This window comes from Cydia splendana, chromosome 2 (assembly GCF_910591565.1).
Source record: "Cydia splendana chromosome 2, ilCydSple1.2, whole genome shotgun sequence".
Lineage (NCBI taxonomy): Eukaryota > Metazoa > Arthropoda > Insecta > Lepidoptera > Tortricidae > Cydia > Cydia splendana.
This window is the reverse complement of record NC_085961.1, coordinates 7888101-7900514: the sequence shown is the minus strand read 5'-3', so window position 1 is coordinate 7900514 and position 12414 is coordinate 7888101. Positions and strand designations below refer to the sequence as shown.

Below are 12414 nucleotides of genomic sequence, written 5' to 3'. Positions count from 1 at the left end.
GGGATTTCTTCTTTCTCTTCTCTTTATGTAAATTGTCTTGTTTGTGTTTAGGAATTTATATTCAATTTCTATTAATTAAAACTGAGCAGTGTTGCGAAATCTAAATAAGATTCGAATAAACATTTCGACATCTGAAGTTACAGCCGCGATCAATTCCGTCCCAGTTACTGCGAGCATTGCTCACTCTGCCGGCAGGACAGTCCTGACTCAGCTCTGTGGGAATATTCTAGCAAAAATTGTTTAAAACTAAAAAAGACCGCTATGGTTAATTTTTTTAGCATTAGAAAAAGACTACGCGATCTTGACGTGTCTTTTAATAGAAAAACGCTTTTTAGGGTTCCGTACCCAAAGGGTAAAACGGGACCCTATTACTAAGCTCTCAGTCCGCTGTCAGTCCGTCCGTCCGTCTGTCCGTCCGTCCGTCCGTCTGTCACCAGGCTGTATCTCACGAACCGTGATAGCTAAACAGTTGAAATTTTCACAGATGATGTATTTCTGTTGCCGCTATAACAACAAATACTAAAAATAGAATAAAATAAAAATTTAAGTGGGGCTCCCATACAACAAACGTGACTTTTGACCGAAGTTAAGCAACGTCGGGCGAGGTCAGTACTTGGATGGGTGACCGTTTTTTTTTTTGCCGTGTTTTGCATTATTGTACGGAACCCTTCGTGCGCGAGTCCGACTCGCACTTGCCCGGTTTTTTAAAATCAGTAACTATTAGTTATGAAACCAAAAGAATGTAAATAATCGTATATGATTCATAATTGTTACCTACATATTTGCCATGACTTATTTATCAAAAGTGTTTTACAGTAAAATGAACTATAGTCAGCGCACGTAGGCTGTTACTTTATTATTTGTTTCAATATTTGTAATGATAATGAGCCTTGTATGCTACCTATATTTCCACTTTTCGTCAGGAGGTGGCCACTATCGTTTCGGTTACTATGATCATTGCTCACTCTGCCAACAAGAGAGCCCTGACGTAGGTATCTCTGGGGAAATATTTTAGAAAAGATTGCATACCTTCAGCTAAAAATGGTAGCAAACTTGTAACTTCTCTCGTCCGTTGGTGAAACGTAGGTATATTTTTTCTTTCTGCCTTATCACGTCTTTGTATCAGGCGGCTTAGCACGGTCGCGTTTTTATCCCTTGTCACCATGCCTGTCACGTTCTAACAATTATGTAAGTGCGAAAGGGACGCGCATAGTGATAGTCGATAAAAATGGAACCGTGCTGAGACCGCAGGTTAAATACATTTTGTCGTTTCACTATTAAAAACTGAGACATGTTATCAACAACACATTATTCCGGAAAAGTAGCTCCTTAAATTGATCAGGCAGCATAATTGCAAAACCAATTATATTACAGAAAGTTTTAAATTAATAATTTTCAAGAATTACAAATTAGGGTAGGTACCTAGATGAAGTTCAAATTCTCATTACTGTTACCTACCAATTTAAATCACTAGCAGAATAAGCATGTTTGAAAGCAACAGAGAGACATTCAGTGAGATTTATCTCGGCATGTTTCCTCTCCGAGTTGGCACAGATCTGAACCGGACTTTATGTTAATTAAATCAACTTTTTAAGCAAAATAAATTTTCTTTCTGCAATTAGAGTTGGACTTCTGAACAGTTTTAATTTAAGAACAATTGACAGTCGGTTTATTTTGGGGAATTTATCTTTTCAGGAAATTCGGTTCGTCGTTTTTCGTTTTAACCTAATAAGCTTTCGCTTGTTTTCCTTTATGTTCTCCAAAATCACAGATGTTATTTTAACATAGTTACCTAAAAATATGTAATCATAATCATACTTTCAGGTTCTATTAAGATTTTGTCAGTCTGGTAGGTAAGTACTATAATAGGTAGGTACTCATTTAAATATACTTTGTTAAAACCCGGTCAATTATAATGTTCCTAAGAGCAAAATAACGCAAAACTAATAAAAAGTGATCATAGAAATACAAATGTGATTAATTAAAGATACATGGGTAGGTAAAACAGGAAAGGTTATAAATAGTACCTCTTTAGAGGGAAATTATACTCAAATTATTAATGTCTCGTGAGGGAGCTACGTAATAAAGCCAACTTTGTGTCATTTTGAAGGAAAAATAAGGGCAAATAAGACTTTCATTATTAACAATTAAATATCTATATTAAATAAACATTGAGTTAAACAAGGCAGCGTAAACACTCGAAAGAAAAATTCGTTGCTGCAATCGTATGTAAACCACATGTTTTTATTTGATTGTGAATTGTGAGCTACCATATTGACATTTTAGGCTTTTTAAAATTACACATTTTACCTGTGTCAAATCGTGGGCGCCCAGGCAGCCGGCTGGGCAAGTCTTGATTCTCCACATGATCAAAGGTTCGGAAACCCAGTGCAAACTCGGCGTAGGGACTTATTTCGAACATTTCTGTTTGAAAAAGTACTAAATTAGATCCTTATAAAGCACATATTATAAAATTTTTGCTCTTATAATAACCTACAGAAAGATATTTGTTAGTACATAACCTCAACCTTTTTGGAAGCTAGTTGATATAAGAATACAAAAATTTCATTTCAATTCAAATTTCATCCATGATAAGCGAGCAGTTTCTAAATTCTTGTAAATAATTTAATTTGCCTTTGTTCTAAGGTATGTACTAATTTAACAAATTCTTACCATTCTTACTGGTCTTCCTGTTATGAACGGGCGACGTGTATATCCGCGGCGTATGCGCATACCGCTCCTTGTGCTCCGACTGTGACGTCATGCTCTCGTTGCGGGACTTCACGTCCTCTGCTATGGAGTGGCGGTATTGGGACGAGAAGTTTTGTCTATGGAGAAAGCAAGTTTAAGGAATATATCTTAGAAATAATATAGGTACTTAAACCCGAGAGCTGTAGGTGGAATTATGAGAAAATAATGGATGGGCCCAGGTGTCCCCTAAGTACAGCATGTAACAAAAATACCTAGTGGGGATCCGTTTAAGGGCATATTCGATATCGTGTTCTGATTAGGAAAAAGTAGAAGAAATGATCCCCACTATTTTTGCTATACCTACCTTATATACTGGTTATCAGCCAAAGCGTTCCTTCTTAGATTTTGGCCGTTATCTACCCAAGAGAATAGATAGATAATAAGGTGGGTAAGTTTTATTTAATTTATTTAGTTTATACTTAATTTTAATAATAGTTTATAAGTTTTGTTATTGAATAAATCTTGTAACTTTTGTCTAAAAAAATTGATATTACAATCAAAAATGTAGACTGATAGATATGCAGTTGTTTAACGTCTTAGAGCATTTAATAACCGGAATCGCCATTAAGAGCTTAACCCTCTGCCGAAAACCTTGCAAAATTGTGCAAACTTTTGTATGGACTGACGTTTATCTAACATGGCAATTTGTACGTTACCCACATTGGACGTGCCCCTAAAAAAATCGGCAGACTGTTTTGTACAGAAAATGACAGCCAAGGCGTCTCCAGTTACTAAATGCTCTAAGTTTAAAGAACCTAAATGAACAAATGAGAATTAAAACTCTTAAAAAAACAATTTGAAATTCCTTGCCTTCTCCTGAAGAGGATGCAAATAAAGGCGAAAACGCAGACGACGAGGAGAACGGAGCTGCATATGATGACAAGCATGTTTAGATCAAATATGTCCGACGGCGGCCCAATTTCTTCTGCAAAAAGAATAAAAGATTACCAGCGTGATCTCACAGAGGAAAGGGGATGGCCGCTTCTCCATACAAATTTAGTCCCCATTTTGCTCTCTGGATATTAACATTATGCAAAATATTTCCTACTTTTCGCACTTGTATCGTAATGTACTAATATGGTCGTGGTGATGATACAATCATTGTTTTCATAATATTCACGAATTTTCGAATGAGCGAAAACAGCAGTATGATAGATTTTTGCCGCTTCTGTACATATAAGAGGCTGCTAGATGATAAAGTCTGCGCTTGTCAGGCTTTTAATTAAAGTTAAAGCGAAATTATCGGCAAATTCGACTTCGCGAGATTGAATTTACCTCTATTAATTATGTTTGAGTTCAAAGATTTTGGGGTTGATTTAGGATTCTCTAATATCCAGTAGTTAGGGGCTGTTTGTACGAACTTTAGGGCACATTTAAGAGTGTACATAATCGAGATCCTTCTTCCGTATTTTAGGTAAACGTTGTTATTTATTTGCAGTATATCAAGTGTCAAGAAAGTAAAATATATTGGTAAGTGCACCTATATCGTATACTGATGCTTCAAAAATGTTATCCATCATAACCTACTAACCTCCATCCACATTCTTCGTGGCAAATGTGTAAACGGTAGATGCAACTCCAGCATCATTCGTAGCCGTCACTTTCAGCTGATACCAATTCGCAGGAGAGAGTGGTCCAATTGCAAAAGACGTGGGCATTGCGCGAATGGGAGGAGCTTGGTACAGGCCTTCGTAGAAACTCCAGCCCATGTTCATATCGACAGGCTGTGAAACAAATTCTGAATTGTTACTACCCATACAGGTCATCAACAAAGGCACAGACATTTTAAAAGTTGTAATATATTTTGCCAGCCAATAGAATACATCGAAGACTATCAGGATCTAATTTAGGATATTGGGTAATATGATAAACTTACTGCTTTATTCTCCGCTCTGTGCCATAGGTTGGAGCCCAGAGGCCGATATTCCACGTCCCATTTTGTGACATCGCAGCCGCCATCATCCCAGCCGCTGAGTTGGATGTAGATGTGAGACGCGTTGCTCCATAACCAGTCGGTGGAAGGAGGGGGGACTGGCGCTATTGAAGCACATCTTTGATTAAAACTATTTCCAAGCCAAGAGCAATATTATACATACACCTAACGTACACTGCAACTTACCTCCTCCCAAGGTCATAACATCGGCTTGAGCAGGAATAGACGTTCCAACTGAATCCGTGGCGGTGACCCTGACTGAATACTTAGTCCCGCACTTAAGACCAATCAGAGTATGCTGTTGAACTCCTGGTAGTCGTGACTCTCTAGCCACCGGCCAAGCCTCTTGCCACGGGCCATCACCTTCCCTCCATGTAAGGTTGTAAGCTGTAATATGTACGTATTTACAATACTATTATATTAATTGCATCAACAATTTTATTTACACATACCAAGTAATGGAACAGTCTCAAAATTTAATTTATGCCAGCCAGCGTTCAAATTGTTTTATTAGATAATTTAATAAATACTTACTGATACCATAAGCCAATGACTCGTTATTATATACTCTTATTTCGTCCCACTGGACTACAACGGAATCCTTGTAAGGCGTGGCTCTCAAACTTGGGGGGTCAGGCAAGGGCAAAACCTTGACTTGATAGACCACGGAGTCAGATCCGTAGAGGTTTTTGGCTAGGCATGTGTAGTTGCCGCTGAGAGCTTGGTCAATACCTAGTAAAAAAATGTTTTTTTTTTTTAATAATAATGATACGTAATAAGATAAAATGACCATTAATCTAGATGCACTTACTTTTGATCAGCAAACTATCATCTCTATTTCTGGTGAACCTCGGATGATGTGTGATGATGTTTTGGTTGTGGTACCAAACAGTCCTCGGCGGCGGAGCTCCAACGCTCCTACACTCCAACAGGAGGGAGTTCCTGACTGCGACAGATACTTCTCCGCCTAACGATGCCACGCCTGCGACTACTGTTAGGAGAAGAGAGCATTATAGACCGACCGCTTAAATGAGTCCTCGCCTGCGCACGGCGGCGGGGAAGGTGCGGACGGCCGCCGTCCGCACCTTCCCCGCCGCTCTTAGTCGTCCTACCCCGGCGCCCCCGTACCGTTGGCTGTATGTTTTCAAGCTTACAATTAGTATTAGCGGACAATGTTGGTTGATTGCACTATATAAAAAAAGACTTATCAAACCATTTAAATGAATTACCTCTTTGAGAAGGCGTGTTGGTAACCCGCCTGCTCTCTGGACCTTCTCCTATAGAAGTACTGGCGGTAACCCAAACATCGTACTGTCTTCCTTCTGTAAGCCCTTTGAGCTCCATGGTCTGAGTTCTTTCGTAAGCATCAGTATTAGGCTGGGTGTCCACGCGGTATGATTGTGGGCCATCATTGCTGTAAATATCTCGACATTAGTATAGTAGAAAACCTAGTTTCAAGCCGTAAATGTATTGTGTTTACCTTGATGCAGGCTTGCAGTAAACGGTATAGTGAAGTAATCTCCCATTGGGTTGGTTTGGTTTTTTCCAACTGACCAGCAATGCATTGGACGATTGTGATAAAAGTTTTATTTCGGCTGGTGCTTCGGGTACTGAAAATATGAGTAAGTATCACTTAAATATAGTCTTTATGATAATTCATAGGTTCGTAGGTATAATTTTAGAGACATTTAATTTTCAGAATATTTAATTGCTAATAAGGCTGAGCTGGGTTTTCTAAATAACTAAGAGCTTTAAATAAACAGCTTACCTATGTATACGAAACGAAATACAAACGAAATTAAAACTAACAAGTTTAAGCCTCATTAATTATGTTCTTTCATTTCATACGAATATCGAATTATTTCATTAATGTTATTGATGTTATTAAGTGTAGTTATTTATTTCGACAACAAACTTACAATAAAAAGTAACCTAAAATTAAAACTAGCGCAGTTTTCATTACATAGGTATGTTTTGATGTTACTTTTCACACTCCCTTTTAGTTACTTTATAAATATTCCAATGAATCAAATAAAGTTCAAAGAAACAATAATATTATACACTTATTGTAACCGCGTAAAATTACAAAGAAGTCTCCAAGAATTACCCAGTCAATATCTTGAACAAAGCAATACTTTTGTCAAAGCAATCCCTAAGTTGCGGTCCAGTGTAACTTACCGTCCTGTAGTGTGGCACAAACAATAGGGAAAGAGAACGGGCCGAGGCCGTAGTTCGAGAAGCCCGCTACTTTGATTGTGTAGTTGGTGAACTTGGAAAGGCCTTGGAGTCTAAGCTCCGTGACTAGAGTTGTTGCATTGTGCCACTGGCGACCTGCGAAATAAGAAAATAAGTATTCTTATATCACAATGTTCCATGAATATGTCAAAAACTTTCCTTTTCGGCCATGCTAATAAATTTACTAAGCATCTCTAATTCTGTACTTAATCAGTCTTAATAAGCAGGTATTCGGATGTAAAACTAGCACATTTGGTATAACGAGTACAATATATGTAGTTATGTATGTATCAAGGGTTATAGTAAATAATTCAAGGTATTGTTCTACGTCACACCATGTTCCGAGAGCTGAATTAACTATGTAGATCATGAATTGAATGACTTCCACCATGGGGCTTACCCTGAAGCAACCATAATATAAACGTAGAAAAGTTTGTGATCGAATATAGCTCAAATCTGTATTCTTATCCTTTTTTTGCAAATTCAGGGATGATACCAGAGCTAAAAGCTTTTAGTATGACCTACATATTCACTTTGCAGAGTATAGCTAGACGTCGGAAAAACTTCCTCTATAAAATCGACTGTGATATATGCGGGAAAGTATATCTGCAATAACATCTGACATGGGGTAACCGCTCTCAAAAGCATCGCACAAAGCCGAAAGCACAGCTTTCAGCAAAGGGTCGTGCCGTATATTTTCGGCAATTTATCCAACGCATAGGTAACTACATTCATATTTTCAAATAACTACTATTTAGGTAGGTATACCAACTTATATAAATATATTAGAATATAATTTAGGAATAAAAATAGACTATAAGTAAATTTCTTTAGCCGTGCGATTAGAAATCTAAACGTAGCTACATTAAAATGTGGTTTTGTTTTCGTGGGTATTTTACTTATAATATTGTTTATAAATACCATTATACAAGGATACCTAAACATTCCCGGAAAATAATGGTACCAGTCCAGCAAAATACCTACTCCTTCCTGACAAATCCGGAGTAATAATGTTTTCGGAGAAATGTTGTTTGACAGGATTACGTGCTTGCACAAATAATTTATTTCTCGTAACATTATTGGTGGGTACCACTTATGTACATTTTTATGCTGTTCAGGCACGTGCCTATTTTTCCGTAAATCGGATCAATGCCCAAAATATGGCACCAATTTTGTCATAATATTTCCGGATAGCGAATAGGTCGAATAATATGCGCGATCGACAATAGTTTATTAAGCGAGAACTTGCATGCGATTTCTATTACATGACAAAGTGTTTGGTATGATCTATTGAACACGATTCTTCTTCTGTTACTAAAACCTATTTACCTTCTTGCACTGTCTGTACCTAAATATTCCATAAACTTGTCAACCTGGGTGCGTAGCCAACGTGCAATCGTTAACGCTCCGTAGTGAACAAAGCGCAACTGTCACTGTCGCACTAGTGGGGAAAAGTGATAGAGAAAGATGACTACGTTACGCTATGGAGCATTAACGATTGGCACGTTGGCTACGCGCCCTGTTTTGCGCCCGTAGAAGCAGGTGTACGTTACGGCCTACCGGAGAGGTACATATACCATATAAAGTCGACCTCATGTTACCGCTTTATTACGACTTTGTCTTAGGTTTTTGAAAAAAATTGCCATGAATTCGGAGTTAGCACTAGTATCCAGGCCGTGAGGCCGCGTAGCGAATATGCCAATCGCTTGCGCTCCGTAGCGATCGAAACGCACCAGTCACTGTCGCACTAATAGGTATGGAAGAGTGATAGAGAGACACAAATCGTTTCGTTATAGTAGTAAGTAGCGATAGTATAGTAGCGATAGCGATTGTCATTTTGGCTAGGCCGGCTAGATATAACATAAAACTGCACAGGTCTATTAAAAATGAAACTGAATCATAACAAACCTTGCGCTGCATATAACACTGTATATCCAATGAGTGCCCCTGCCTGTTTGTGCGGTGGAATGGGCTGCCAGCTCACTCGCAGACCCGACGATGTCATACCACCACATTCCACTGCCGACGGGCCTTCCTCTGGTGCTGTAAGCGAACGAAATTGGTAGAAATAAGGACTGTATTTTAAGAAGCAACTCTGACTCTGATGTAACGACAGAGTTGCATATCAGTCCATCTAGCAGGCTGAGCCAATGGGCGCAGCCCACGATTTATTATATACGTGGGAGTAAACCAAATGTCCTCAATGTTTGTAAAAGTATTTAAAGTATAAACCCTACAGTTATAAAACTCGTGTTGCCATACTTGCCATGCAAATTTAGCTAAGCGTAGAAATAACCGACTCCATAAAACCCTCATAATTACGTTTTTGAGAAGAACGAAGAAATTAACATAGAGATTGGAAAGTTTGCAAGAAATAATAAAACAAAAGTCATTTCATTACACGAGTACAAAGTTCCTAACTAGGCCGTTAACTTAAATGATTTAAATGTCTAAACCAACAGCCTCGGAGGCATGTTTACTTTTTGTTTACAACAATAGCCTAGATTTATCGTACTTGAAACTTCTCAGAAATTTTCAACAAACTTAACGTGCTCACAACAAAAATAAAGGGAATTTTAAATTATATTTCCAGCTTTTCCAACGTTAATTATTCCCAGTTGCAGATTCTGGTATTTAAAACTCGAACAAAACTTTTCTCTATAAAAAAAGTAAGATGGGTTTATTTATCTCATTGATTTTATCAGTGTGTCACTGATATGGTTTTGTAATATGTGCGTCGTTCATTCATTCAGTCTTGTTGTATGAAAGGAAATGAAAGGTGAACACGTTTATTTGAACAAAATGATATGTGTACATTTTTTTGATAAATAAGTTGCATGAAAAAAAAAACTCCTCACGAGGGCAAGTCTTCCGCCTCTCTGATTCGATTTGATGTTTCTTAAGCTTATTAAAAAAAGGTTCCGTTAGGTAAATAGAGTTAGACAAAAATAATTTCATAGAAGTTTGACGTTTAAAAGTAACATTTGCACTGAGTCTGCTATCAAAATCGTTGCAGACTTTTCTTGGTCTAACTCTAGATAAATATAACTTTCGGGTACAGAAGAAAATGTTCAATGTCTGTATGACGTACAATACAGGTACAACAATACATAAAGGTAGATAAAAAATAATATAAATATGATGATGATGATGATGATGATACATAAGTACGTATTTAACCGAATCCGGCTCCAAAAAACGGGCAAGGTGAGAAGCAATTATAAAAGCAATAAGAAACTTTTGGGCGGTAATTTTAATGACGCCAATAAAGCTTTACGAGGGGAATTCACAAAATGGGATCATTGTTAATTCACCCGTAACAATTGTTACGTATTCCAATTGTTACATATTACGACTGTTACAAAGTTTCATGAATACGATCGAATCTCAGATTAAAGGGGGTCTGCCATAAAACATAACCACAATGTGGTTATGGGTGACCGTCCAAATGCTTTTGCTAACTTGATATTGTTTTAGTAACGCTACAGGAAAGGTCGATAGTGAACCTGTAGTTTTTCAGTGACGTTAAATCATAAATGACAATAAATGCTGGTATATTCTGGTATCAAAGAACACGTAAGGGTACCTAATCATCAATTGTGCAAAAAATAAATAAAGGAAATAATCATTTCATGAAGGTAGAAGTCAATTCTATGTCACGGATATGCTACTGGAGTGCAGACCTATCACTGAATAGCGTGAAATTGTTATAAATTGAAATATCAAAGTATTAGATAGATTGCCTTCAAGTAATAACTATATCAGGTCACGTCGATTTCTGACCCACATCAGTCGATAGTTTTAATCTTTCAAACTAATAAAAATAGCTAAAGTTAGAAAGTCTAGTAAGTTTTACGATTCCAGATTGCTAAAATCCAGACAAATGCTTAAATATTTAGGTTAAATTGTACAAGTTCAAGCTATTGATATCAGATAAAGGTTACTTAAACTTACCACCTTCCCTGGTATCTTGAAATAAAGGAATTGAAAACGGTCCAGTCCCAGCACTATTAAAGGCCGCAACTGACACAGCATACCTAAACAAGCAAATAAAAAATAAAAAATACAGAAAGTTTTACAGCGTAAGTAATAATAATAAATTATTTAAGTGAAAACGGTTGCTAACCAACTTTCAATCAATATTAGTAGATAGAAAAAGGTCAGTCAATTTGCTAAATTATCAAAAAACCTAAAGATATTTTTTTTAAATAGGTACCCCACTTGACACATCGTTTTTCTTTCTTTTCACGGGGTCAGAATGGCGCCAAATTGTGTTTTATTATCTTCAGTGACACGTGGAAGTGACAGGCCAAATCGATTGACGTAAGAATCATCAAAATCTACCCACCCGTTGGGTTCTAGGGTGCCAAACATAGTCTAATAAAACATGGTCTTCTCTTCCCAGAGTGACACGGGCCTACGTCACAACAACATGGCCGCTATACATAGCGCTATCGCATATTATCATATAGCGCTGTCGCATGATGACGTAGGCTTGTGTCAGTTAGGTGACCTAGAAAAGACGGGAAGAGAGTACCAGGCGGAGTATATTATTATACCATGGGTGCCAAATAAAGAAACAAACCTACATACATACACTGATAAACAAATTACCCTCCTGGCCTCCTTTGCGTCGTGATGTCGGGTAAATATAGAAAAAAAAACTACAAACATTTAACATTGTACAGGGAGCGTGACTGATATGGAATCTTTGCACTCCGGCAACATAAACGCTCGATTTAACTATTTGTAGGTTATTAAGTTTGGAGCTGATATCGAAATAAGATTATTTTGAAAAGTTGCTTTTACCTGACGCCTTTCAACAGTCCTGTTATTGTGTTTTCTTGTTTCGAGTACAATGAAGCTGTTTTAATGATCTTATCACTTGGCTCTTGGTTTTCTGTTAAATAAATATCACATTTTAACACAAAATTGTTCTTCGTACATTAATTATTATTCAAAATAAATAAATGCTTCAATATATTAAGTATGTGCTTGGTTAAGAAAGCTATTTTCCGAACATGTTAAAATTTACTAGAGTTAGACCAAGAAAAGTCTGCAACATTTTTGTTCGCATCACAGTGCAAGTGTTATTTTAAACGTCAAAGTTCTATGAAATTATGACGAATAAATGACACTTGCACTGCGTGTGCTATCAGAATCTTTGCAGGCTTCTCTTAGTCTAACTCTCTAGAGAGACATTTCTTCACTTTGATATTCGATTTCAGACATTTTTGCTTTGTTAAAAAAAATATTTAAGTAATTTAAGTAGTACCTTTAATTCCGCCCAATTGTGGCACCGCCCTAAGTCTGTAACCAAGTATAAGTCCATTGTGTGCGTCGGCTGGAGGCGGAAGCCACCGCACCCTGATCTCCCCTGGAGACTCCGTCTGTTCCAGCTGAACCGCCAACGGAGGGGAGGTTGGAGCTACAAGGAAAAAAAAATCACTAAAAACTGTTAAATAGTTTTTTATACACTACATCGGTGACAAACA

General features: G+C 37.4%; 1 protein-coding gene across 1 annotated transcript in view; it reads right to left on the bottom strand.

Moving 5' to 3' along the window:
• Positions 1-12414, bottom strand: part of LOC134803157 (cell adhesion molecule Dscam2-like) — a 58890-nt gene that overhangs the window by 12390 nt on the left and 34086 nt on the right. Inside the window, exons 16-30 of the mRNA XM_063775865.1 lie at positions 12195-12347; positions 11729-11819; positions 10874-10956; positions 8828-8962; positions 6863-7015; positions 6165-6294; positions 5914-6098; positions 5496-5675; positions 5219-5416; positions 4871-5071; positions 4628-4788; positions 4283-4475; positions 3564-3676; positions 2674-2833; positions 2311-2424 (exon numbers count right to left, since the gene is read on the bottom strand). Of these exons, the coding sequence (XP_063631935.1) occupies positions 2311-2424; positions 2674-2833; positions 3564-3676; positions 4283-4475; positions 4628-4788; positions 4871-5071; positions 5219-5416; positions 5496-5675; positions 5914-6098; positions 6165-6294; positions 6863-7015; positions 8828-8962; positions 10874-10956; positions 11729-11819; positions 12195-12347 (2250 nt within the window). The remainder of the gene's footprint in view (positions 1-2310; positions 2425-2673; positions 2834-3563; positions 3677-4282; positions 4476-4627; positions 4789-4870; positions 5072-5218; positions 5417-5495; positions 5676-5913; positions 6099-6164; positions 6295-6862; positions 7016-8827; positions 8963-10873; positions 10957-11728; positions 11820-12194; positions 12348-12414) is intronic.